The 24941-nt window shown below is 44.7% G+C and overlaps 1 protein-coding gene across 1 annotated transcript in view; it reads left to right on the top strand.

Moving 5' to 3' along the window:
* The first annotated feature begins 228 nt into the window (after nt 1–228).
* The window catches only part of scfd2 (sec1 family domain containing 2), an 85361-nt gene continuing 60648 nt past the window's right edge, over nt 229–24941 (top strand). Inside the window, exons 1-4 of the mRNA XM_010731006.3 lie at nt 229–1207; nt 1694–1862; nt 10810–10937; nt 16401–16576. Coding sequence (XP_010729308.3) covers nt 394–1207; nt 1694–1862; nt 10810–10937; nt 16401–16576 — 1287 coding nt within the window. The 5' untranslated portion in view covers nt 229–393. The remainder of the gene's footprint in view (nt 1208–1693; nt 1863–10809; nt 10938–16400; nt 16577–24941) is intronic.

Here is a 24941-nt window from a genome sequence, read left to right on the forward strand (position 1 = left end):
TTTAAATTTTATTTAATTTAATGGCAATTATTTTTTAACCTTTGAATTATGGTCGGAAATCGCTACATAACAATATTAAATCCCGAAAAATTAATCGATAAGTCTTTAAATTAACACTCCGACCGCAACTTCTGACAGTTGGTGCTCGTTGCCATGACAACGCTTCAAGCTTGTGTGTGTGTGTGTGTGTGTGTGTGTGTGTGTGTGTGTGTGTGTGTGTGTGTGTGTGTGTGTGTGTGTGTGTGACGTTTTTATACCGCGACGCTCGCTTCGCCACGTCACCTCTGAGAGACTCGTGTGTTTGTTTTGGTTTTTTTTCTGCTGCTTCATCATCTCTCACGTGCGTGTTTGCCGTTGTTCGGTCGCATTTAGCTGACACCGACAACCGGCAACATGTTGACGACGGAGGACTTCACACAGTTCCCGCTCCGGATGTGGGAGAAGGTGCTGTCCAAGGTGAAGAAAGCTGTTGTTTTCATGGATGACAGGTGTGCCGAGGCTCTGCACTGGAGCGGAGGTGCCGCCGCCTTGTTGGAGGCAGGGGCCAGAAACCTGAAGGAGTTCTCAAGCTTCGAAGCCTGCGGGGCCAATGAACCGAAAGCGGTGTTTGTGGTGAGCACCTTGCTGAAGGGGAGAACCGTCGACATCATTAAAGACGTCATATCCCTCAGTCACTTCCAGTACTGCGTCGTGGTCACCACCGTCGCTCACTCCGTGCACCTGCTCGCCAACAATGTCACGGCGGAGCTGGAAGGCACGCCCGTGTTCGAGCAGTTTGAGGAGAAGCTGTGCGAGTGGATGGGGAACATGAACTACACGGCTGAAGTCATGCACGCCCCCGTGGTCTTTGCCCCCGTGTCCCAGCAGCTGCTCCTCACACCCATGTTTGCACACCTGTTCCCCCTGCTCTCACCTGACCTGCAGCTCATCAACGCCAAACGTCCAGAGAAGAAGAGATTTGGAAGCCTGGCTGATGTGGACGTGCACTCTCTCCCCGTTGAACTGCAGCTTGAAATCAAATCCTTGGCGTCGGTGTTGAACTCAGTGTTCGATGCCACAGGCACCAGGGAAGAGAGTTTCGCTGTGGGTCCCATGAGCCGCATCATCGCGGGGGAACTGGCCAATCACCCTCAAGCCAAAAACCGAAGAAAGACAGCTCCCAATAAGGCGTCCATCATTTTCGTGGACCGGACAATGGATCTTACAGGTGAAATCGTCCTCCTTTGTGGGCCATGTGGCATCAATCATCATCACAATTATTATTTTCATACAGAGCAGGTCTAGACCAAAGTCTTTATAATATTAGAGAGGGAGGGAGGGAGAGAAGTCCCCCGTCCATGACCACGAAGAGCTTTGTAAGTGAGGAGAAGAATTTTAAACTCTACAGGTAGCCAATGCAAGGAAGCCAAACTGGTAGAGATGTGATCTCTGATCTTGGTTCCTGTCTGAAAACGTGCAGCAGCATTCTGAATTAGCTGCAAAGTCATTAAGAGACTTATTGGAGCAGCCTGATAACGAAGAGTTACAATAGTCCAGCCTAGAAGTAACAAATGCGTGGACTAGTTTTTCTGTATCCGCCTGAGACACGATGCGTCTGATTTTGTGGAAGAAAGCAGTCCTCGAAATTAGTTTCATCCTGTCTGATATTCCTTATATTATCCACATGTTGATGTTTCATTGTTACTATCCTCAGGAGCCGTTGGTCACCATGGCGACAATCTGGTGGAGAAGATTCTGACTGTGCTCGAACCTTTACCTGGTCACGTGACGGACGTACAAGTGGACATGCTGGAGCTCACGAGTCTGCAGCGAACCCCTCACTCCAAGAGCACCCTGGTGCCCGGCTGTCTCGCACAGACCCAGTGAGTGCATCTCTGATATCGTTTTGAAAAGCATTTTCTTGTTATTCGGTGTTCTACGTACACACAGCTGTTATTATCACATACTCGAGAGACTTGGCTTGAAATTACTTTTATTACTACTGATCATTCATCGCATCACTTGACACATTTTAGAAAGTAATCAGGAGTTATTGTGTTGACAACAAATGTTCAAGGGCTGAATAGGGAAATATTTGTTTTACACCTAGACATGCTGCATCTTTGTCTATAGATCTCAACTAAAATACTTTCCAGTGTTAAGTCCAAGACCCAATCTGTAATGTAACAGATGCTCAAAGGACAAAATTTAAGGTTATCTGTCTTGCAGCCTCATATTTTGCAAACATAAGCCAATTTGTGTGTGTGATATGACATATACCGATGAGAGATTTTATTCCCTGCATAGAAATGTGTGATTTCTGTCCCTCTACTGCTGCACCCAGTATATTATCAACAGAAACTTTATCTGCAACTATTTTGACAAGTAATTAATCATTCAGTCAAGTTAATATTCAAGCAGAAATGCTCAAATATTTCATGGTTCCAACTTCTGAAATGTGACAAATTGCTGCTTAACATTAGAGTAAATTGCATTTATTGGGCTTTTGGACTGTTGGCCATGCAACGCAAGACACTGACGACGTTACTCTGGGCTTAACTGATAGACAGCCTTACTCTCTACACCAGTTATAATCTCAGTCACAATCACGCAGTGTTTTTCAGCATATTCATGAATCCTTCCAAAGTTTTAGCTTCTATTTCAAAAGTGTATGTTTCATTACCCAGAGAGAGAGCACAAGCTCGTCAGATGTGGCGCTGTTGCATCAGCTACAGGTAAGCATTCTGTCTGGCGAGTGACTTCTTGTGGCTGATTTTCATGTGTAGTGGAAAACGTGTACATCACTTGAGCAGAAGCAGAGCAGGTCCAGTGTTTCATCCTGACAGCCTGATGTGGTCCTTCTTTGTGGGGTTTGAGTGTTCTCGTTCTCTGTGTGCGCTCCAATGTCTTCCCAAATATAGGTTAACTGAAGACTCTAGGTGTGAATGTGAGTGGAAACGGTTGTCTGGCTGTATGTGTTGTGGTTAAAATGATGTCCAGAATGATGATTTATGGATGAGTATGGTACTTTTTTTTTTTTTTCAAGATTTTTTTTTTTGGCCTTTTTATGCCTTTATTGATAGTACAGCTGAAGATAGACAGGAAGCAGGGGGAGTGACACGCAGTAAATTAGCCATCTGATGCGGGATTCGAACCGGGGCCAGCTACAGCAAGGACTATAGCCTCCACACACGGGGCGGCCGCTTAACCCACTACGCCACCGACCGCCCCTGTATGGTACTTATTTTGTTACTATCTATCCATGGAATATTTATCATATCCTTATGGAATTAATTCTTGCTCACAGAATAGGTGGATGGGGTTTGACCTGAATCTGAGTATGAAAAAAATACCGTTATGATTTCACTCAGTGTCAGAGTTATTTTACCAACGTGCCACCAGATCCAAAATGGAACCGCCTGTTGGAACGACACCTACGGCAGACTCACATTATACGTTTTTACCTTTCCCACCTGCCCAAACACACATATGTGCAAACACACCGTCACCAGCCTAGAGCCAGCCCCCGCTGAGCGAGCTGAGTGGCACATGACCAGCACTGGGTGCCAGTTGCTCAGTGAAGCTTGCTTGGCCTCTTGTCTTTGGCTGTGCAGATGCACGTGTTAGGCGCCTGCGGTGGGGCTGTTGTACATGGCAGGGATTAGTCCTACATCATGTGTTCCACTCCCGCTTTGACCCTTCATGTGGTTGCAGGAGGAAAAGGCTTTGACTGAGAAGAAGAGTTTTGTGGCTGGAGCTGTCATGCAGAATGTCTGACCGTATTCATGAACAGGGCTTACACATGGACTGAATGCAATGAGCTATGTGGGAGGTTTTGTTGTAATGGAACTAAGTCTTAGATCTTTCCCTGTCAGTGTTGTTTAGACAGGCTGTACTGTAGGAGATAATGCAAGCACACAGCAGGGGGCAGGTTGCACCGACCCTCAGATGCAGGGCTCTGATCTGGGGCAAACGTCAACCAGATACCAACAATACACCCACAAATGCATCACTGTAGTCACTATAGTTGTTCCAAATACCTTGGTGCAACCTGAGCAGAGTGATTAAATGTTTCATATCGTATGCTCGATGCTGCAGTAACAAGCTGACCCTCTCATGTTTGTCTTTCTATGAGAAAGGGTTAAGTGAATGACGACGGATCACCCCAAGGTGGCTGTGCAGAGGACGACGCCCGAGCACCAATGTCTGCAATCCTTTCTCCTGATCTTTTCATCAAATGTGAGCTGCGGCCGAACATCTTTATCAACTTCTAATAGATGACAGATTCAGATATTGCGCACATACAAGTTCCAGAAGGTGCCGGGACACAAACAGGCAGATGAAGAAGTGAGGCTGACAGTGATAAGTAATGCAGCGGAGGCTGTGCCTGTATGGAGTACGTGTCTGATCGGGGCCAGCAGGATCAGCAGGAGTGTTATTGCCTGCGCTATCTCTGAGCAGATGGCCCAGTTGAGCCTTATCACAGATGTTTAGGAGATTGAAGTGCTGCCGAGGCACAGCAAGAAAGAAGCCTAGAGTTCCCACTTTATTTAACTGCCTTCAAGTGCGCGGCTCACCATAGGCGGAGTTCAGTCGAGTATGTACAGAACAGGGCTCTGCAAAATGCATGTTTTTAGACCTGTACTGCTGTTAAACCTTAATCTCTCCGAAGTCTGCAAAAGCACACGCTTCTAAAACTGATTGTTTTCTTTGCATGATGTGAACTGTGCAAAGCACTAGACCCTACTGGCCCTGTGTGGTTTGATTGTCTATATAATAAGATCCCTCCTACTGTATGTTTATACACCTATGATTTGTTGAGCTATATTTAGCACAGACCACAGCGTGTTTTGATTGGTTTTGTTGTGTAGACCGGCTGAAGCCTTTAAATATTAGGTGCGGACCTAATTTGGACCTTTTGTATGATATTTCCCTCGGTAATTCCAGGATATTTTTATAGATTACCGTGTCTTAAACATTCTGTGGGTGGTTGTTGATTCTAGCTCTCCTGGCAAGACCCCACACTTACTTTGCAATTACTGCCGTATTGTCTTTCATAACCTGGTGTGAATTTTCCTTATCCTGCAACCTGACTTTCACTTTGTGGTTCTAGTAGTTATGCCAGAGAGAAAGTATACTTTGTGTGGGTGTGTCCACTCACTCACACACACACACACACACACTCACACATTTCCTTTGCCTGTTCTGTTTTTTGTTACTCTGTCATTCTTGTACTATGGCATTCTTTTTCAGCCATTAAATAGAGCCAGGATGCACAGTTTGCTGTATATAGAAGGATGTTGAGTGAAAGTGGCAGTGGGTGTGCTGTTTAGTGTGCCTGTGTGTGTGTGTGTGTGTGTGTGTGTGTTTGTGGTCAGGTACCTTCCAGCCCAGTCTGTGTAATTTGCTGTGCTTGGCTGCACAGCCCTTGTGATCCGGAGTAGAACATATGAACCCCACTGGCACAGGGCACCAAGTTTCCTCTCAGTCTCAGACTGAACCCTTGCACCTCCATCATCTGGCCGCCTTCGACCTTGATCCTGTGGTGGGAGTGTGTGCATGTGGGCAGACCCGAGTACGGGTGGCCAAGGTGCTATGGGCCTGCCTCGGGAGCTGCTGAGCTCGAGCCAGGCAGAGTAACCGACCGCACCCTGCCATGAGAAAACACTGCGAGGCTGCCATCTCCTCAAATCTGCCCAGCAGCTCCTGCATGCGTACCACCAGGATGGAAGGGAAAACACCTATTTCTGTCCCAGCTGGGAAATGTGAGCATGAATAAAAAAAAAAAAAAGCCATGCACGCTTATTTGAGCACGGGCTGTATGGGAAAAGAAACAAAAAAGAAAATATGGCAGAGATAGTGGAGTGTGGAGACGAGAGAGAAAATGACAGACAGCTGAGCGCAGCTAACCCTGTTTTTACCCCACCAAGAATAAAGGAGGGCTATGAAGACTGGCCACATTCATCCTATAGTGGTTCCTACAGGGGAAAGATTGTTTTGCTGTTCTATACTTACATACTTATACTTGTCTCTTAAGTGATTTATAGACTAAACAACAAACTACACCACCATTGCTCACAGTCTAGCATGAGTTTCCATACAAGCCGAGTATGTTTAGAGGATTACAAGGTCCGTTTGACAGCTGGTACACAGGATATTGATTCCAGTCAAAAAACAGACTCCTTATGTTGTACCTTGTTAAAAACATTATTCGTGTAGTAACAGCCTTTCATGTTCCACTCTCACCATTGATCCTCTGCAGCTGATGATAAATGTGAGTATGTGGGGATATAAATTGCAGCGCAGGATGTAGTCACGGACACGGAAAAGTGCTTTGTCTTCTCTAGAATAAAACTTTGCATTGTAATCGAAGCCGTACCCGTGCGAGAACCAATCTGCGACTTGTAGTTTTCATTACCGCAACACAGACTGAAGATCAAACTAAAATAGTTTCAATTTAATATTTCGAAGCCTTGTCGGACCACTTAAAAGAACCGAACCAATTCTCCCTCTGAGCCATATCCGAGCAACACAGTTTGGCTGCTTTCATCTTTTATCACACTGATTTGATCAAGACTCCCCTAAAGGTCACTGATAACTTGGTTTGTTTGTAAAATTCAGTTCATATCTGTCAATTTTCTTTTATTTATTTTTTTGGTAGTCATGTTTTGGAGATGCGAGGATTTAGCCATATCAGCGAGCTGACATGTCCCCCGGACCGTTTCAGACGTGTCTCTGTTTCTTCTACTCCTTAATTCTCTTTCCCTCTCCTAGCAGGAGAAGGCATCTCATCCTGAAACCCACAATACATCAATCACATAGATTACTTTCACCTGAACAACTTGTACTCCGTGTTCCCATCACGACTGAGATAACAAAACCCATTCCGTCTCGTATGCCGTCTTCTACGTTTAACATTTGATTTTCACTACAGGGCAGACTTTTTCTTTGGAAAACGAGTGCACATGAATTTATTCAGTAAGACGATAAAACACCCCCCAAAAGATGGCACTTTACATCCTCCAGCCCCTCTTCTTCAAAGAGCCCCTGCTGCTGGCTTTCATTTGAAATGGTAAACTTAGCCAAGAGACACGAGGGGAAGAAGAGACTCCTGCATCACCCCCTGTACGGATCCTCATCAGGCCTCTCTGGCCTGCTCCCAGAGAAGAAAGTTTCTGAATGAATTTTTACAGACGTTGATTGAAGTTACTATAAATATACAAAGTTCTACTGCATAAATGAAACATATACTTCTACCTCTAGTGTACATTAAAGGAAACGTCGTTGGTAATAACAGATTCCTTTCATTCAAAAACATGAATTGGAATCGCATTGAATGTGTTTTTCTGTTCTTTTGTAGCTATTAGAAGTACGTTGAGTCATCACTGAATGAAACCGGCTAATGAGAGCTCCTTGTTCTTCTGCGGCGGTGTGTTTAATTCTTAGCGAGCATCTCCCCTCCTCTCCGTGCTTCCTGCCGAACTCCTCTCCCTCTTTTTTTTTTCCTGTCCATAAATCCGCTGGGTCATCTGTCCCTCTTGCCAGGACACAAAGACACTCAAGGCCGGGGTCTGGTTTTAGTCCATCTCTTTCCCTTTTTCTCGTCTACTCATGTACATGAGGGATGTTTACAGGAAACCGACAGTGTGTTTTACCCCATTTAAAAAAACACTCCATAAATGAACTCGCAGAGGAACGGAGCTGACCTTGCACAATTCTATTAGGCTGGATCCGTTGCATGAAGACCTGTTGGGAAGTACACAGATCATCTGAATCATCTGCGCTGGGAAACAGATCAGTCTGCTGAGTGTGAAGCTTCAATGCTCTTGATCACAAGTATAGTTACATCAATATACACCGGAGAGTACTAAAGTTTGTGGATGTACTTGTTGTACAGACGCTGTCAAAACTCCAAGAAGTCCAAAATTTATGAGCTGTGATCAGTAGTATGGAGTTCAGCAGCTGTCTTAAGTGGAGAACTGTTAAGTTAAAGGCAACCAGATTTGCTTTTCTCCCTCGTGGTATGTAGCCATGCAGAACATTTTGCTTTTATTTGCAGAGATTTGAGATGTCTGCCACCACTGCAATACAGTCCACTTCAGTTTCATTTCATTTGAGGTGCTGGGAACATTTGAAAATGACTTTTATGAAATTCGGCACTAATTTTCCTTTAAATAAACAACATGACAGTTGCGGTTACTTCTATAAAATTCTGTTTTAATTGTCGTTGTCTTTCATCACTAGAATTATTCCTCATGAAAGCTGCTGAAAGCATTTGAAGTAGATCACGCAGAGTGATGGCGAACTTCTAGAGAGAGGTGTTGCTGCCGAGTTTGTTTAATGTTATTTTTCAGCGCTTTGAGCGCCGCAAACACGATTTTGTTTCCCTCCTGTTGTGTTGCAGCGACAGCAGAGATTTCAGGGACATAAAGGCTACAGGGGAGATGAAATAATGAAAGACTTTTTTCTTTTTTTTCTTTTTTTTTGTAAATTAGGTGAACTGACCTTTTCTGACCTCCTGACATTTCATCAGTTATGTGTAACTCACTTCTGAATCATATCATGCTTACTTAAATGTGTGGTAAACGTGAGTGGGAGTCAGAGTAAAGAGAAATAAACACTGAAATACGTGTGCGCACATACACGCAGCAGGTTCGCCCCAGTGATGAGGGGCCCACAGGATGGGGAGTAAATTTAAGAAATCCTGAGTCAGAACAGTTAGAGCCATTCTTTTCTGCTGCATCACACACTTCCAGGAAAACTATCCCCCTCCTCACCCCCACTGCCGTTAATGACTTGGACATGGTCAGAGGTATTTCATCACTTTTAAAGGGTTAATTCTTTAGCGGCGTACACGCGTCTTTCTTTAAGTCACAGTATTTGATGCTTAACTGCTTTTTAACGGTACGGCACTCATTACACTCATCTAGTGGAATTTAGATCTGGGCACAAACACCCACACACTCCAAACACACCCACTCAGCCTGTCCAAGCAGTCCAGAGAGGACATCCACTGTGTGCGTACACAAGTCAAGTGCAAGAGTGCCCCCTTCAGTCTGTGCCGGAGCATCCTTTCCAAACAGACAGAGCCACGCTGCACTTAACGCTCGCAGATGGCCGAGCACACGCACCCCATGTACCCAGCCCCCCTGCCCTCCCTCTCCTCCATAGTAGAGTAGTTACTCAACAAGGTTCCTGGCTGGTTATGGAGCCTGTCTCACACCCTGCCAATATAAACCTAACCCCCCACCTCTCAGCCCAGCTCGTCTGACCAAATGGCCGAGGGAAAGCATCAGGGGGAGTTGGCCGACAGCAGGGGGGTGGCAGGGGGAGGAGGAGGAGGAGGAGGAGAGCAGGGCCTTTTGGGCAAAGAGCCAAATTAGAACCATATTTCATCCGCACTCTACCGAGGCCTTGTGTCGTCCAAGAACACACACATACACACACGCACGCGGATGTATTGCGGGTTTGTGTGCAAACATATGCATGAACACAACAAAAACACACACACGGCTGCTCACATATGGCACGGTCAAGTCACAGTATTGGTATTTCAGCCATGAGAAGTATGCGGGTCTTCACAGTTTGCGTAATCGTAGCCGTGCTGGTGTTTTTATGAAAAATCGAATGTTTTCCAGAAAACGAACCACGTCACAAGTCTTGACCAATAACTCCAACACACTCCTCCGTGTCTTAATCGAAACTTCAGCAGAAGTTTTTAATTAAATACCAATTTTTTATTTATTTTATTATTGTTATTATTGTTTTCCTATCAGTTTCTACATTAGACTTTTGCCCTGGGCTGAGTCGTGTTTTGCCGGTCTTTGTGTCTGGTTCTAGTGTGAAGATGGCGGCTGTCCCAGTGTGAGCCCCTCTCCTCCCCATCTAGCCCCAGCCCAAGGTCTGGAACAGATTACATCTGATATTAAACACATGGCAGCAGTTAGAAAGGAGAAAAGGCGAGAGAAGAAAAAAGTACGAAGAGAGAAAAAAGAGAAAGAAAAGAAAAACAGAGTGGATTTGTCAACGTGCTCCCTCTCTCCATCCTTAGCCCCCTTTTTCCCTCTTTGTCTCTGACTCACTTCAGTTTCTGGTCACTCCTGAGAGGAACAGAGAAGATCCACTCGTGACAGTTTAACTGTCAGAGGCACAGACAGATATGTAGACTGTTGATGTCCTTTTTTCCAGCCACGAAGTGTCAGTGCCTTTTTAACAGGGCCGTCTGAGCGGAGACCAATGGAGACAGAAATATAAAACATTTTCGCAGCTTCGATTCAGATATCGGAACCCGTTTCAAAAGAGAAAGTGTCACTCTGTGACACCCCCTGTGACATTCTTTCATTGAAAGACTCGAAGCTGTCTCCACTGCTTGTGGGCAGATGGTAATAGTCTTACACACATGCCTTGTCCTCAGTCTCCCATTAGAGATGTGGATCAGTGTGTTTTATTACCTCGCTGATAATGAGACAAGGGGCCGAGATGGTATCAGGACGAGTCTCCAGACTCTGTTGTTTTGCTACTGATGTAAGGACAGCACTGCTCAGTCCAGATGAATGTTGGCATACGGACGTTTGAAGATTGAGAACATTCCTGATGTTCCCTCCACTAATTTCAGCTTTTTCCTGTGAGGGGTCCCGCAGGGGAGTCACCACTCCCCAACCGTCAGGCTCTCTATCGTTGAGATGAGCACTCAATCACGTCCACGTTGTGCTTTTGTGTTTCCTACATGGTCTGGAGCTAGCAGGGGCAGCTTGTTAGTACTACAGTGGGTTTTTTCCCCCCCTCCTTGTAACTAATTGTTCTACTTGGTTGTTTTTTTACGTAAAACAGATCACCTGCAGCACAGTCACTGTGGGAGGCCATGCTGACCAGTAAACACAAAGAGGCGGTGATGGAGGTCCGTCGGCAACTAGTGGAAACAGCCAGCAAGGAGAAGCTGCCAATCAAGATGAGCATGGGTGAGAAACAAGATGCCACAGATGGAGCAAAGTGCACATCTGGTTTCCCATGAAAATAAAAAAAACACACACACATGCACAAATTCACACCAAATCCAGGAAAAAAAAATAAACATGAGCTTTCACATGAAATAAAACCATCACGACTAAAGATCGATATTCTTAGAGAGAAGTGTGTGTGTGTTAGTGTGTTGGAACAGAACCATAGCGCCTCCTACTGAGATCCAACTTCTCTGCCTTCACGTGTATTTGCCCATGTGGCCACAGAGGAAATCTGAACCACATGTTGGCTCTATGACACACACTCACACACACACACACACACACACACTCACACACACATCTCAGCTCGCACACACGCTGCTTTTGAAAACTTTTGTTGTTTGTTAATGAAGCAAAAGGGGGCTGAAGTGAGGGATAAAAATATGTGTAGGCACGCAAAAATCAAGTCATTACATGCACAACTATACAGTGCCGTACTCGTGCACGTTCACCTTTATGCTACCTCCCAACTCTCACACACACACACACACATACAGCTAATATGCATGTTAGCATCTGGCAGAATGGGGTTAAAAGGGAGGGGCAGCGTGGTCCCTCGGCTCCTATAATCTGTGAGGTAAAGAAGGTCTCGTCTCTCGTAACAAGCAGGTTGTAATACGTTGGAGGTCACAGACACACACACACACAACCCCACGCATTCTGCCAAGCATCTGCGTACACATAGTGGTTTCCTTTCACACATTTGTGCTAAACAGCAGCCCTTCTAATTTTGGATGTCTGCTCCATTGTGGATTTATTTACACAAATGCACCAACAACAAGCTGCAGACACAGGAGGAACAAAGAGATCGGGAGGGACAGTGACAAGACTGCGAAAGTAAAAGTGTGAAGAAGGTGTAGTGTTAAAGCTGCTCCCTCTTGCTGACAGACATTCTGTTGACTTAATGTCTTCCCTGAGAGACAGAATAAGAGAAAAGTGGGGAGAGAAGGGGGCAAACTCCACACACACTGAATCTTTATACCGCGCTGGCAGAGGACCAGATTCCACGAAGCCCCCTGAGCTCTCTAACGCACCCCCACATAGTTCCCATCCTGCCCACCAACACCACCAGCAGTGTTCTCAATCCATCATGCTCTGCTCATATGAGACAAAGTTAAACCCGGTAACATAAAACACATTAATGATTATCTTGCTCCCTCGGTGCCCACTCACTCGCTAGGAGAGTAAAAGAAAATGTTTGCACTCGCACCCCAACGCATTCTCACTCTGGTCGGATTTATGCAGATCAGTGGATAAAATACTGTATCAGGCCAACTTGGCTTCTTTTCATCTCAACAGGATAAGATCATCCAGAGAGAGACAGAGAAAATAATCCATTTCTCAGAGCCTGAGTATGACCCGTCAGGTTTCTCATAGCACAATGGGATGATGAAATTCCCTCGCTCTATGTGTGTGTGTGTGTGTGTGTGTGTGTGTGTGTGTGTGTGTGTGTAGACGTGTATGTGGTTGTGCAGTCCGGTGTTTATCTTGGGTGTTTTCGGTCTTAGCAGGGAATTAGTTAGACAGCTTCGGTTTCATCGTCCGTAAACCTGAGTTTATCTGTCCATCTACGCGTGTGTATGTATGCATGCATATGTGTGCGTCACATTTGTGTATATCTTGTGTGCACTGATACTGCAGTGTGTAAATGAGATGTGTTGACAGGGCCTTATTTCCTGCAGTGCAGTTTGGGGTTTTTTTTTTTAACAGCAGAGAGGGGCGAGACCCGAGCAGACAATTGATTGCATTCATCATTTCCAGCAGTGATGAGTGTAATATCATTATAGTTTCAGATTCACAGTATTATCGCTGCTTTTTTTTAAATCTTAATTTAAATGAATATTGCAATCCATTGGCAAAAAGGCTTCATCTAATAATTGATTTATGGCTTTCATTGAGTTAATGAATATAACTGGAATTTATTAGGACAAAAGAAATTCATATTTTGGGGGTTATCTCAACTTTGTAATGCAAGCAAATGAAATGAAAACTCCATATGTCACAATGAACGGCCATTTATTTCACTGCAATATTTACTTCTTACTTCTGTCTTATTAAATGTGTCTTAGTTGGATCATGCATCATCACTATAAAACAAAACAACAGCATAGATAGAAGAACAGCTCCCTAATCCGACGTTATGTGCTGTCATGTTATTCTAAATTGTGTCATGAGCACACGACTCATACACAAACGTGATGTATGATTTTTAACCATACTGCCGCCGTGGCTTCGGGGATGTTTGTGTCTTTGGGTATGTTTGTCACTACTTTAGTCCAGACGGAAATATCTTGATTTATTTGACCACCATGTAATTTTGTGCATGTGTTCCCGTCATGGTCCCCAGAGGATGAATCCTAATAACTTTGGTGATCCCCTAACTTTTCTTCTAGCACCACCCTGAGGTTCATATTTGTGATTTTGGCTGAAATGTGTCAACTATTGGATGGATTGCCAAGAATGCAAACGCTCAAAACAGCACTGCTTCAGTGCAGCTTTAAGGAGGCACTAGCAAGGCTGCACATTCTTGTTAGAGTACACAAAACAAAAACAGCATAAATACAAAAACATGTCCCGAATAAGATCAGATTTTATTTGTGATTAACAAAATTAAGTCCAGTGACTGGAGACAAGGTACCGTTTTGAATTGCAAACTGCTGACAGATATTTTTTCTTTACTGAAGAGGAACCACAGATAAAAACTTTTCTATGATGCAAACATTAAAGAAGGAATGTAGCGGTGGAGCTGCCCTGCCCTAGCCTGCGCTCACCATTCCTGTACAGTAAAGTTTTGAAAGGGGGCCCCAATATGCATCCACAAATAAAAGATCCAGGACTTTCCTCCTCTTGGAGTGCATAAATAAAAATCTCCCAGCCTTCCTGTGTCCCCCATTCATGTAAAATTACTTATGAGGCTGTCCAGCTGCTGAGGCCGGCAAGCACTCAGCTCTGAGCTGACATCAGACATCACTTAGCCTCTGAGTAACTCTGTGCACCTAGAATGCAAGTCATCTTCCAGGAACAGGATTAAATCATTGTTGCCCCCCTTTTTTTTTTGCATTGTTCTGGACTTTGATCATTGCCCGAGCCTCAATTGCCACTTCTGCACATCAGGCTAAAATGGGTCGCAACTCAAACTGTTTATAGCATGAGACTGAAAATGTGATTTGTTTTATGGCTGGTCCTGCAATAAATTCAGCCAGACGAACATTAAAATGACCAAAAGGTTCAGGTTTCTTCTACCATCTTAGGTAATATCCAAAGAGTAACACAAATTGGAGTATTGTGCTGGAAACCTTTGGGCATAGAACAGACATGCTGACCAACTTGACTGCAGTTTGAACTGTTTTCAAGCGGTTCATCTTTCAAGGCAATGAAATTACATGAAAATCACAATAGGCCTACAATGGTTAATTTGCCCAATAAAAACTAATGATGAAGCTGACATGGGAAAGTCAATTCGAAGAACAAGTACAGTGTCATCTTACATGTGCAGTGTTATTTATTAGAGGCTGAAAACAAGAACCTTTTATAGCGCTGCTATTCTTTCAGAAACTGCCCAGTTTGAAGCCGTAGCTCAGCTGACAGATCATCTCGATTCATTTTGCATCTGGCAACAAGATGCTTGAGGAATCACAGAGCTGTTTTGAGGGAAGTTTAGTGGCATAGATAAGAGCTAAGGCTCAGCCAGCACTGTTTGATTGTGTAATGGAGAACAGGCTTTTGTGCGGCTTTCTTCTCTTAAGTACTTTTTTTCCCCTGTTTTTTTTTTGTCCCAGTGTCTTACATTTTCTCACTAAGTCTCATATGATCTAGCCGAGCTGTAAAGTGTGATTATATTTGGCCTACAGTGTACCATTCTTTGGTTCCTTTGGTTGCCTATTCTTGGGTAAAAATTTTGCTTGGCCCTGACTTTGGATGTATTTCCTGGTTCTGTGCTGAATTATGGTTGGCACATCAACCTTGGTTATAGTGCCAGGACTTTATGGATGGATATGTTCACAATAGAGCTTTTCAGCATTTTAAATATGTCTGGACTGCAGATTATACAAAAAAAATGAACTTAATTTCAGCAATAAATTAAATTCCCTTTTGTACGCACTTGCTCTGTAATGCCCGTACAGTAAATGCCACACAACACAACACACTGCTTCTTTCAGTTCAGCGTGGAAAGTATGTGTCCCAACAGGCGGACTTGCAGAAATCTATTTTGCTGTCAGGTTTACTTATCAACTGCCATGAAATGATTTTTTTTCTGACTAGCTTCCCTGGGTGATTCCTTCCAATCGTCCGTCTGAAAATATTTCCATCCAATCGATTTTGACAGTTTAACAAAGTCAGAAAAAAAAGGGGTTGTCTTTACATTTGTTATGACTCCATATTGTATCTTGTATTAAATGGAGCTTTCTGCTCCATGTTTTATGCTGCCTGTCTGTTTCTCTTCTAGTTATGTGTTTGGCCCCGCTAAAGAAAACATTGGCCATGTAGTCCAACAGGAAATACTCCCACATCTGGTGCTGGTTCAGAACATCAACATGAAGAAGTAGGCTTTATGGGGAGTTAATGTGTGCCCCCTCTCTATCCCAGCCCCTGCCACAGCCCCACCTACCTCCAGGCCACTCTGTGCACCCCCCTTCTAGCCTTTTACACCCTTTATGCTCCTTCCTGTGTCTCAGTGAATCTTCGCAGGAGGGGATTGTGGGCTGAATCAGAGGGTCCTAAAATGTGTGACGAGTCTAGTCTCTGTGTTCGGCCTCTAAATGTTCATAGAAAACTCTGATTTACACTTATTAGTCACACACAAGACGATCTCCCAAGATCTCTTATCACTGTTCCTGCACCTCTCCTACATGTCGACATGTAGGAGAGGTGCGGGTGACATGCACACTCTCATGACTCATGTAAACAGATCACTGAAAACTCTGACAGTAAATCTCCACCTGAAGTCTGCGCTTATAAAGAATATTGCGTTCTAACTGGCACAGCCACACACACACACACACACACACACACACAAACACACACGTCCTCCCGGCCTGTGGACTTTTTGCTCATTAAGATAATATTATGGTCTGTTTTTGGTATAAGTCCTTCCCCTCTGCCCTAAGCCGAGTGCATGATAGTTATTAAAAAGGTTGTTATGCTTGGAAAAAGGTTGTCTATTTATTCAGTTTCCACGCTCTGCTCTTCCCATCAGGAGGAATAACTATGTGTCTGCGTGTGTGTCCCATGAAACCGTATACATTTTTATTTGTTTGTGACATATGGCACACAGAAGACCATTAGACCACCAGTCAGAGTACAGTTGTGGAGAGTGTACTGTATGATGTATGATATATGATGACCAATATTAATTGATGAATTTGCGATGGCTCCGAATCTCTCCCCAGATAATAACAGTATCCTCTTTCCTCCTCTCAGGCCGCGTGACCCCCGAGCAGCTGTGCTCCTACATGCAGCTGTTCCGGAGTAGTTGGGGGGCGCTAGAGAGCCACTGCGGGGTGCTCCAGCTGGGCCTGGCTACGGCCCAGACGCTCCGCCACCCCGGCCTGACCCGTTGGGACGCCTGCCTGGCCTTCGAGAGGCTGCTGCTGCAGGTCCATACTCATCTTACATTAACCTATTATCCATATGCGTTACAGGCGATGAAAAGTGAAATGTGTCCTTTCAGAATGTGGTGGCGGCTCTGAGAGAACATCAGTTTTGAGCCATTTAGCAACAAAATAATATTTCAGTTGCAAGCAATGCTCTTTCCTAATATTGAGGAATGTGGGTCGAATAACTTTAAGATTGCACACATGCTTTTTTTATATCACATCCTCACAATGTTTCATTGACAGAGTTGAGTAGAAAAACAGCACATTCACTGCAATTTGTAATTAACTCTGTGATTATCCTTTCACATCTTTCCCTTCGGGTAAATATTTTATTACCGACGCTCAGCAGGTAAGTGGGTGCTTGTGGTTCGCTAGATGGTGGCCAGAATGTTGTGTTAAACTGACAGAGACTGGGGGAAAAAAAAAAAAATGCAGATTCCTCTCCTCCATGAACAAGGTCAGTTGTGTTTGTAGGGAAAACATTTGGATCCAGTAAACACCGCGTAAATGCCAGATTTCCATCATGTTGTTTAGAGGGTTTTTAGTCCAGAGGAGGAAGAAGTTTAGTTTACAGGGGGCGGACAGAGGCGGATGCACACGTGTGTTTGACTGCGGAAAGGTCAGAGGGCATGTCTGATGGAGATACAGCGACGGAGGGAAGAAGAGCAACAAATCCGTTGTTCAAGTCAGCTTTTTAGCAGTCAACTAACATTTTGGGAGATTTCTAACCGAGCTGAACGCTGCCATATTGGGAAGCCTACTAATGCTAAATCCATTTCCTCCTTCTCTTACCTTGCTATTTTCATTGAGTCTCTTTTATATTCCTGAAGCTGTAAAGCAAGCAGTAGGACAGCAGAGTATTTAGGAACTTATTAAACTAAATCACGGAAAAATAAAACAAGCTTGCAGCCGTGCCCCATGCCAAATTGGAATTTGAAAACAACCTCATAAACCTTGGTCCTCAGCTGGGGCCATCGCTGCTTTATTAAATAAGGGAAGAAGATTTTAGGGCTTATAGTTCCAGTATCCATTTGCTTCATGACTTCACTTTGATCCGCTCCCCCATGGTTGTCTGCTATACCTGGATAGTTCAAAGTACGACTTTCTCACCACTCTCTCGCTTTTTTTTTAGTTTCAGTCTCATAACTACCAGCCTTTTAGGTGACTGTGTCCACAGGTGGAGCCGGGCCTCATTAAACTGATGAGGACTTTGTTAATAACAGGCTGTGGTTGTTTGTAGCATCATGATTGTACATATATTTATAGAACTAGACCCAGGTTCAAAGTTACATTCTTCAAGAATCAAATCTCACAATCAAGCCTTGAGCATGATGTGAGAGTCGGCGTTTGCAATCAAAACGGGCCTCAGTTTTATTGAGGTATTAAGGGAAATGAGTTGTGTGTCCTCTGTGCCCCCCCCCTCTGTTTATTTAATTTCCATGTGAGGTTTTTTGCTTTGGCTCGACGTGGACGGAGAACAGTTACATTACAAAATGGCGGGGTGAAATGCCTTTCGGCTCTGCCTGGTGGTCGGGCTGTGTTTGCTCTGACTGAGTGTGTGAGGGCTGCTGTGGGTTCGACTGGACAGGGCTGGACACTCCATCGCCGGTGGACAGTGCGAGTTCATTCAGGCCAACTCTTCCGTCTGTGTACTGAAGCCTTAGTGCGGGCAGCAGCCATTCTGAGGCAAAGGGCCATTGAGTTCAGGGCCTAGCCTAGTTCATGCCTTTCCCAACAGTTACGCACACACTTCTTCTATATAAAATACTGTGTAATAGCTACTTTGCGACCTCCTGGACGACTTTTCCTAAGCAGCAGCGTGGTGTTTTGCTCATGAGGTAATGCTTAAATATGCTGCTTCAGAACGAAACTCTGCTTTTGCAGATGTTTCTTTTTCTTTTTCTTTTTCTAGTCCTTACTTGAAAGGCAATATACCTACGAGGGCTTGCACTCGAGAGGTTAATAAGATTGGGACACAGATGTGGTTATGTAGGTTGACATATTAGTTGGACTTTGATATAAATGTGGTTAGTGCAATACTTAAATTTACACTGCCTTTACGGAGACTGTTAGATTTATTACCTCCCCAATATAGTGCTTATATTTGTGTGAGATGGCCAGATATCTTCTTGGCTGGCACTGCCACCCAGGCCCTGAACCTATACCTCCCCTCCCTTACGGCCCTGGGCCCTGGCTGTCTGGCATGTAATTGGGTTTTTTGGCCTGAATGGCTCATATTGAGCAGGCTTGGTCCGGCTCCAGCCCGCAGTTACAGAATGTGTATGCTAGACGTGTTTCACTGCTGGACAGGGGTGGTGCGGCCAAGGCAAAACTCAACAGACTCACTCTTTCACCACTTCCCAGAACATCACAGGCACACTAGCTTCCCATCAACGACCCAGCCAGAGCCTCTACCTCACCAAACTAAACATGTACACTACTACTGTACGACCCTCCCAGAGAGGGCTGACGTGGGACAAGCTGCAAGCTCCATTTTTTTTAATGTAATGCAATAACAGACTTTTTAAAGCTAGTATTGTTATTGAGTTTGCTTTGTGGCCTACTACTGATTAGTCTGTCACATCACTGGACATGTTAGTGATGACAGCAGTGCAGTAGAGAGGAGCTAACCTCTCTCACCCCGGCCTGTTGCTTTACTCTGCTGGGATTACTAGGGCATGCCTCTGCAAACATTCAAGCTCAGAGTTATTACTGGTCACAGCGCTGCTCAGACAGAAAGCTGCACTGGGCTGCGTGTCCCGTCCTCGTACGCATGTGTCACTCAGACTGCTTATCTCTGCTCTGTCTCTGCTGTATGTTTGTGTTTTAGTCTGAAATCCGGCTAAAGTGATGTGACATAAATTTACAGAAGTGCAACTGCAGAGTTGAAAAAAAGATTATATATACAATGAAAACTGGTCTTTTGCCCTCATTAGTTAACTTCAGACAAGATAAAAAAAAATGTTTGAGTTATTCTGGAAATCTACTGGAATATAAAAAGAGTTCACCAGGATAAACGATTAGAGTCTTCACAGGTCCACTTGTTTCTTATGAAAGAGGAGGCAACAACAAATCTGAGACAGCTGTATCCAAGTGACTAATCAGGTTGGCTGTATTGTCTACTAGAGTTTTGAGGGCCATAAATAATATCAAAGTTTTGTGATGTGATAGGAATATATCAGCCAATAGTTTTTTTTTTCTTCTCACACAGGAGAGAAGTGTATTTTTTGACACAAATCAGAGGGCGACAACTGTCGAGTTCATAAAAAAAATCACATCTAATGCTACTGCTTTCAACTGCAGCTGCTCATTAATAGGTGGAACATCATGCTGCCGCTGCCAGTGTTGGTGTTCTCTCTGTATTTGGGTCTTTTTCGGTTGAACAGATATTGATTCAGGCCTAATTATCTCCAGATCTACTCAGATGGGGTCTGACTATCTTTGGATTCCTTTTGGATCTGTCTCTTAGAGGCACAGGTTCGGGGTTCATTTTGAATCAAGTCCAACTCTGTGAAGTTTATGTTGGCTGTGTCATATGTAATTCTTCAACATGAGTCCTTAGTCCTTTTTTGTGTGTACGTGTCTGTTGTTTTCTGTGAGTATATAGCCAGGTTGGAGCCTGGTGACTCACATACTCCATTAACCCCCCCCTAGTACAGTGTCAGTGTGTGCATGACCCTTCACCTCTATCCCTTGACCTCTCCGGGACATACACTGACCTGTAGAAGCTTAAACCTTCGGGTCTGCAGTACGTCAGTGACCTGACAATAAAATCTGTGTCATCTTCCTGTTATGTAAAGCCATAAGAATGCACACCAATCCCCAGAATACTTAACATGCAGTTATATATACGTAACATCTGGATTTTATCTTTTCTTACGGCGACAGAAGGAAAAATGTTGATATTGGTCCCAAGAAAGTTTCATTTTATCTGAGCTGCATGCCACAGACAGGGGGCTTTAAGCCTGTAATTGGCCTTCCCCCGGGGTATGGAGCCTGTCCCCACATCCCAGACATTCCCCTTATTCCCCATCTCTGCTGTGTCCCTGTTGCCCCCACTGGGGGTGGCTTTGCTGTGTTTTACCAGAGATTGTAACAAAGGGGTGTGAATGACTCCGGGGCACTGCCCTGAGATGTCCAGCACTGACCTTCTCCAGTTCCCTACTGTTTAACAGCCTCACATCTGGACTGACCTGGACTGACCGTCTCCCCATCCATCCACTTTCAGTAACACGTTCTCTCTCATCCCAGCCTCTGCGTATCCTGTCTCAAGCCCTAAAACCCTGGAGCAACACAAATCCGCTCACAGAATGAGCCGCAGGAGGTTGAGGATCAACTCCTGTCTGTTTCTTGACAAAGCCTCCTTGGCTCTCGCCTATCGCCTTCTGTTCGTCATTTTCCCCTCAAAAACCACACTTCATCATACACCTCCCTTTAAATATGTCATATTTACTGTGTATCTCTGTGACATACACACATGTGTACAACATGAATTTCTGTGCTCTGCTAATGTCCACCGTCTTTTGGAAGCATAACAAGCCTTCTCAAACTGGAACACAGTTGGGTTTATCAGAAGATTGAGTTATTTACCTATCTCTTCCTTCCTGTGTTTAGCTGGAGAGGATTACAGTGGGAGAGAAGAGCAGTGATGGAGTTCTTTCCCTGGGAAGACCCAGGAATAGCCCCCCACCTCCGTCAGACGGCTGTGTTTACACTGTTCTGCACGGCTCAAGCCTAATGTACTATCTGTTTAATAGGCAGAGAGAGGCCTGTTTATAGAGAGGGACCTTTTTAACAGAGGTGATGGGCTGGTAGGCCAGAGGGCAAGACCAACTCATCTCACTTCCTGTTATCATTACCTCTCTTCTCTCAGACAGATAGGTGCTTGGCTTCTCTCCGCTTTCTGCATTACTTATCCCCGACGGCCTCGCCATCCTTCTGGCTGTGATTGTGCTCAGACTGTCGAGGAACACGAGACGGCTCCATCAGGTCGCCTTATATTAAAACCTCAGTGGGTCCACTTCTCAGCTCAATAGTAATTTGCATGTGCTGCATTTTAAATGTTCCACTAAGCATCTTTATACCAAATCTATATCTCAGCCCATTGAACTGAAACTTTATAGGAATTGCTTTGGTGTTAATAGCTGTCGAAGTATAGAGCCACAGCTCTGTGAATGTTAAACCTGAGGGAGTAAGACAGGCTCATAAGGGTTTAACACACTAAACATTTTCTCTTTTATTTTAAAGCGGCCTTTTTCTTCTAGCGTTGTTCTGTCTCTAGCCAGACTTGCGTTCGTTGCATGTGTGCATCTGCGGATATTTTTTTGTACTGGTTTTCTATTGTTTACTGCGGCTCTTTAACTGTGGAGTCAAAACCCTTCACGTCAGGAGGATTTTTCATGTGGCCTGAATTTTTTTCTCCACACAAATGTGTGTTTTAGAGGGGGGGGGGGGGTTGGGGTTCTGCAGAATTTCAACTGAATGTTTTTCACAGCCTTGGCCAGAAGTTTTTCTCACACTTGCTCAGCCCAAACTTGTAGAACGAAACGGTTGATCTTTGTTGGAGATCGTCCATGCCACTCAAACCACTCACACAACTCTTTTCACAGTTCAGGACTCTGTTGTACTGAGCTGCATTGTCATCTTGTAGTGTTTGGTTGAGGTGGTCTAGGGAACATGATCAGAGGGGGGCTCTTAGAGCTCCCACTAACACTCTCCATCCCTGGTGAATCAGGTCAGTGTGGTCTGCTGACTTGGCCTCTTGGCGTCAGACTTCATGAGCATGCTCCAATAAGACACCACAGACTGGGGAAAATCCCACAATGCCCAGCATTCACCCTTGGATTGTTAATAAAGAAGGTCGTAGAAAAAGCTGACCATTCGGGAAGATGGCGGGGGTTGTAAGAGACCCAACAATGACCCAGTGTCCCAGACGGAGCTGACCAAAGAACCACCTCATACCTTTATGTTCCTCTGACTGGCATACGACCCCTCCATTTTAACGTGTCACCGCTCATTGTTTGGATTTTTTTCCACGATGAACTGCATCTAAAACTATAGCCAGATGTGCTTGCAAGTAAGTGTGTGTGCGTCCGTGTGTGCACGCATGCGTTCATGCATGTGCATCCTTTAATGTGCTTATTCTGGTAACAGTGTCTAAACTTCCTGTTGTCACAAACAAGGCTCTCTGTTCCCCGTAGAAAAGCTCCACCTCAGGACGGATTAACTATCAGGTCATTTGTCACTACCTGCTGAGCACAGGCCAGGGAAGGGTCACGGCCCACAGCACGTGTCTTTGTGTCTGTATGTCTGATCTGAAATGAAGACGGAGAAACATTCCAGGACCTTTGGATGTCTTCTTCAGATACTGAATCACCCCTTAGAGCCAGATTACAGATTTTCTAGCCAGATTGAAGATTTCATTGTGATTGATCAGTTAAGGGTTAAACAGATGAGAAACTCTGCTGCCCTCGCAGAATTACCATGTTTTTAGCACCGCCGACAGAGCAATGACAGTCCAGCTTCTCTATGCTGGGTTGGCTGATGATGAATGCGCATCCTTGTGAGCCAGTGGACAGTAATCTCTCAGAACTTGCCTGGCCAGTTTTCTGCTGACCTATATGGTTTGGGGCACAGTAGATTAGTAGTGCCCCCTACTGCCAAGGATGGGCCAAGACTTGCATTCTGTAAACAGAGATGACTGGGATAAGGTGGGGGAAGTAGGAGTGACCCCCACCCTCAGGTCGTGGAGCAAAGGTGGGACAAGGACTCCTCTTTGCTGTAACGTGTAATTGTACCCATCTGAAACCCCAGTCCACACCTCCTTCTCTGCTCTACCCCCTCCCCTCTGTTCACTCATGCCCACCCTACAGACCACCTTGTCGCCCCAGGGATTCGACCAGTCACCCAAAGGGAACGAGGCTGACCAATCACTATGGCAACTAAGCACTGAGGGTCAAAGCAGGTCAATCAGAGACAGATTCTTGCCACCCTTGTTCTGTCATTAATTACCCATAGTTCCCCGGGGCAGCGCTCCATGTGTAACCACATAGCTAAGCAGCTCTGATCTAAGTGGTTTGAGTGTACGATCAGGTGGAGCGCACCATTTGTTTCATATGTGTATCTATGACATGGTCAGTGTGGTCTCTATTAGCAGTTAAGTGAGTGTGCCAACCTCCGACAGCGTGTGTCAAATTGATATGTCATGTCGGCAATAATAACTCAAATCTTTCCTACGACCCGTGCGGGGTGTTATAAAGACCTTTGACTCTAAAGCAGTTATTCGATTAAATGTTTTGAAAAGTTCACAGCAGAGCAATCTAAGACAAGCCGTGCAGCATCTCAGTGTTTGATCCCAGCACCCAGAGCGATGTTTATAGGTCGTGACAACATTAGCCGTGTCTGGTTTTGAGCTCAGCTTTCAACTTGAGCTGGTATTTGCATTTGTTAGGAGCTATGTGGATGAAAAAAAAATGCATACTGCTTCCCTTCTTCTGCTTTTTTTTCTGTGTTTGGCAAGATAGCGTTTTGTTGTTCTTGGAATCATCTTGTATGACCTAGAAATGAAAGTCATCTGTTGAGGGATTTTTGGAGAGCGCACCACTTCACTCTCCTCTTAACGTGATTGACATCAGGGCGCAGAGGATAGGGAGATGCCCCCGAGGCTCTCTGCTGGGGTCTGGAGATAGTTAAGTGTCCTTCTGTCATCTTCTCATTCCACATTATTCTCTTCCCGTTATTGCCTAAGTCTCCTAGTCTAACCCTTTTATGTTTCATTATTAATATGATTGGTTTTGGGCTGATTCATTGAAACGTGTCTCATTATATCTGCGTATTCTTTATTAGGGGCAGAAGGGTGTATCTGGTACAGCGGTGTGAATGACTGTAGCCACATGCTTGAAACATCCTGAAAGAGACCCGAAACCAGAGCGGCCGATGCGAACATGTACACATCGACAAAATATTTGTAAATGGATTTAGAAATGCCTCAGAACAGATGCCAGATAACTGGATGTGTTTAGTGCAATTATGACAAACAGAGAACGATTGCCCACATGTTTGCAAGATACAGCACACCGAAAGACGCACTCTCAATGAGCCACACATGACATATATATACGTAGAACGCGTTGAAATAACTCAAACATATGGGCTAGTACAAGAGCGAATGTCTATAGGTCTCCAGAGTTTTGTTGAAAAGTTTCCACTGCCTGCCTGGCCTGCCTTTCATGGTGTGTACCAGTTGAAGCCAAAACTAAGCTGTTCCAGCCTTCCACGCTGCGTTTTTATCCAATAGGAAAACTCGATTTGAAAACATGTGAGGGAAAACCTCACTAATTCCTGTGTTTTCCCGCTCTAGCTTTCA

The sequence above is a fragment of the Larimichthys crocea genome, chromosome XVII (assembly GCF_000972845.2).
Source record: "Larimichthys crocea isolate SSNF chromosome XVII, L_crocea_2.0, whole genome shotgun sequence".
In the NCBI taxonomy this organism is placed as follows: Eukaryota; Metazoa; Chordata; class Actinopteri; family Sciaenidae; genus Larimichthys; species Larimichthys crocea.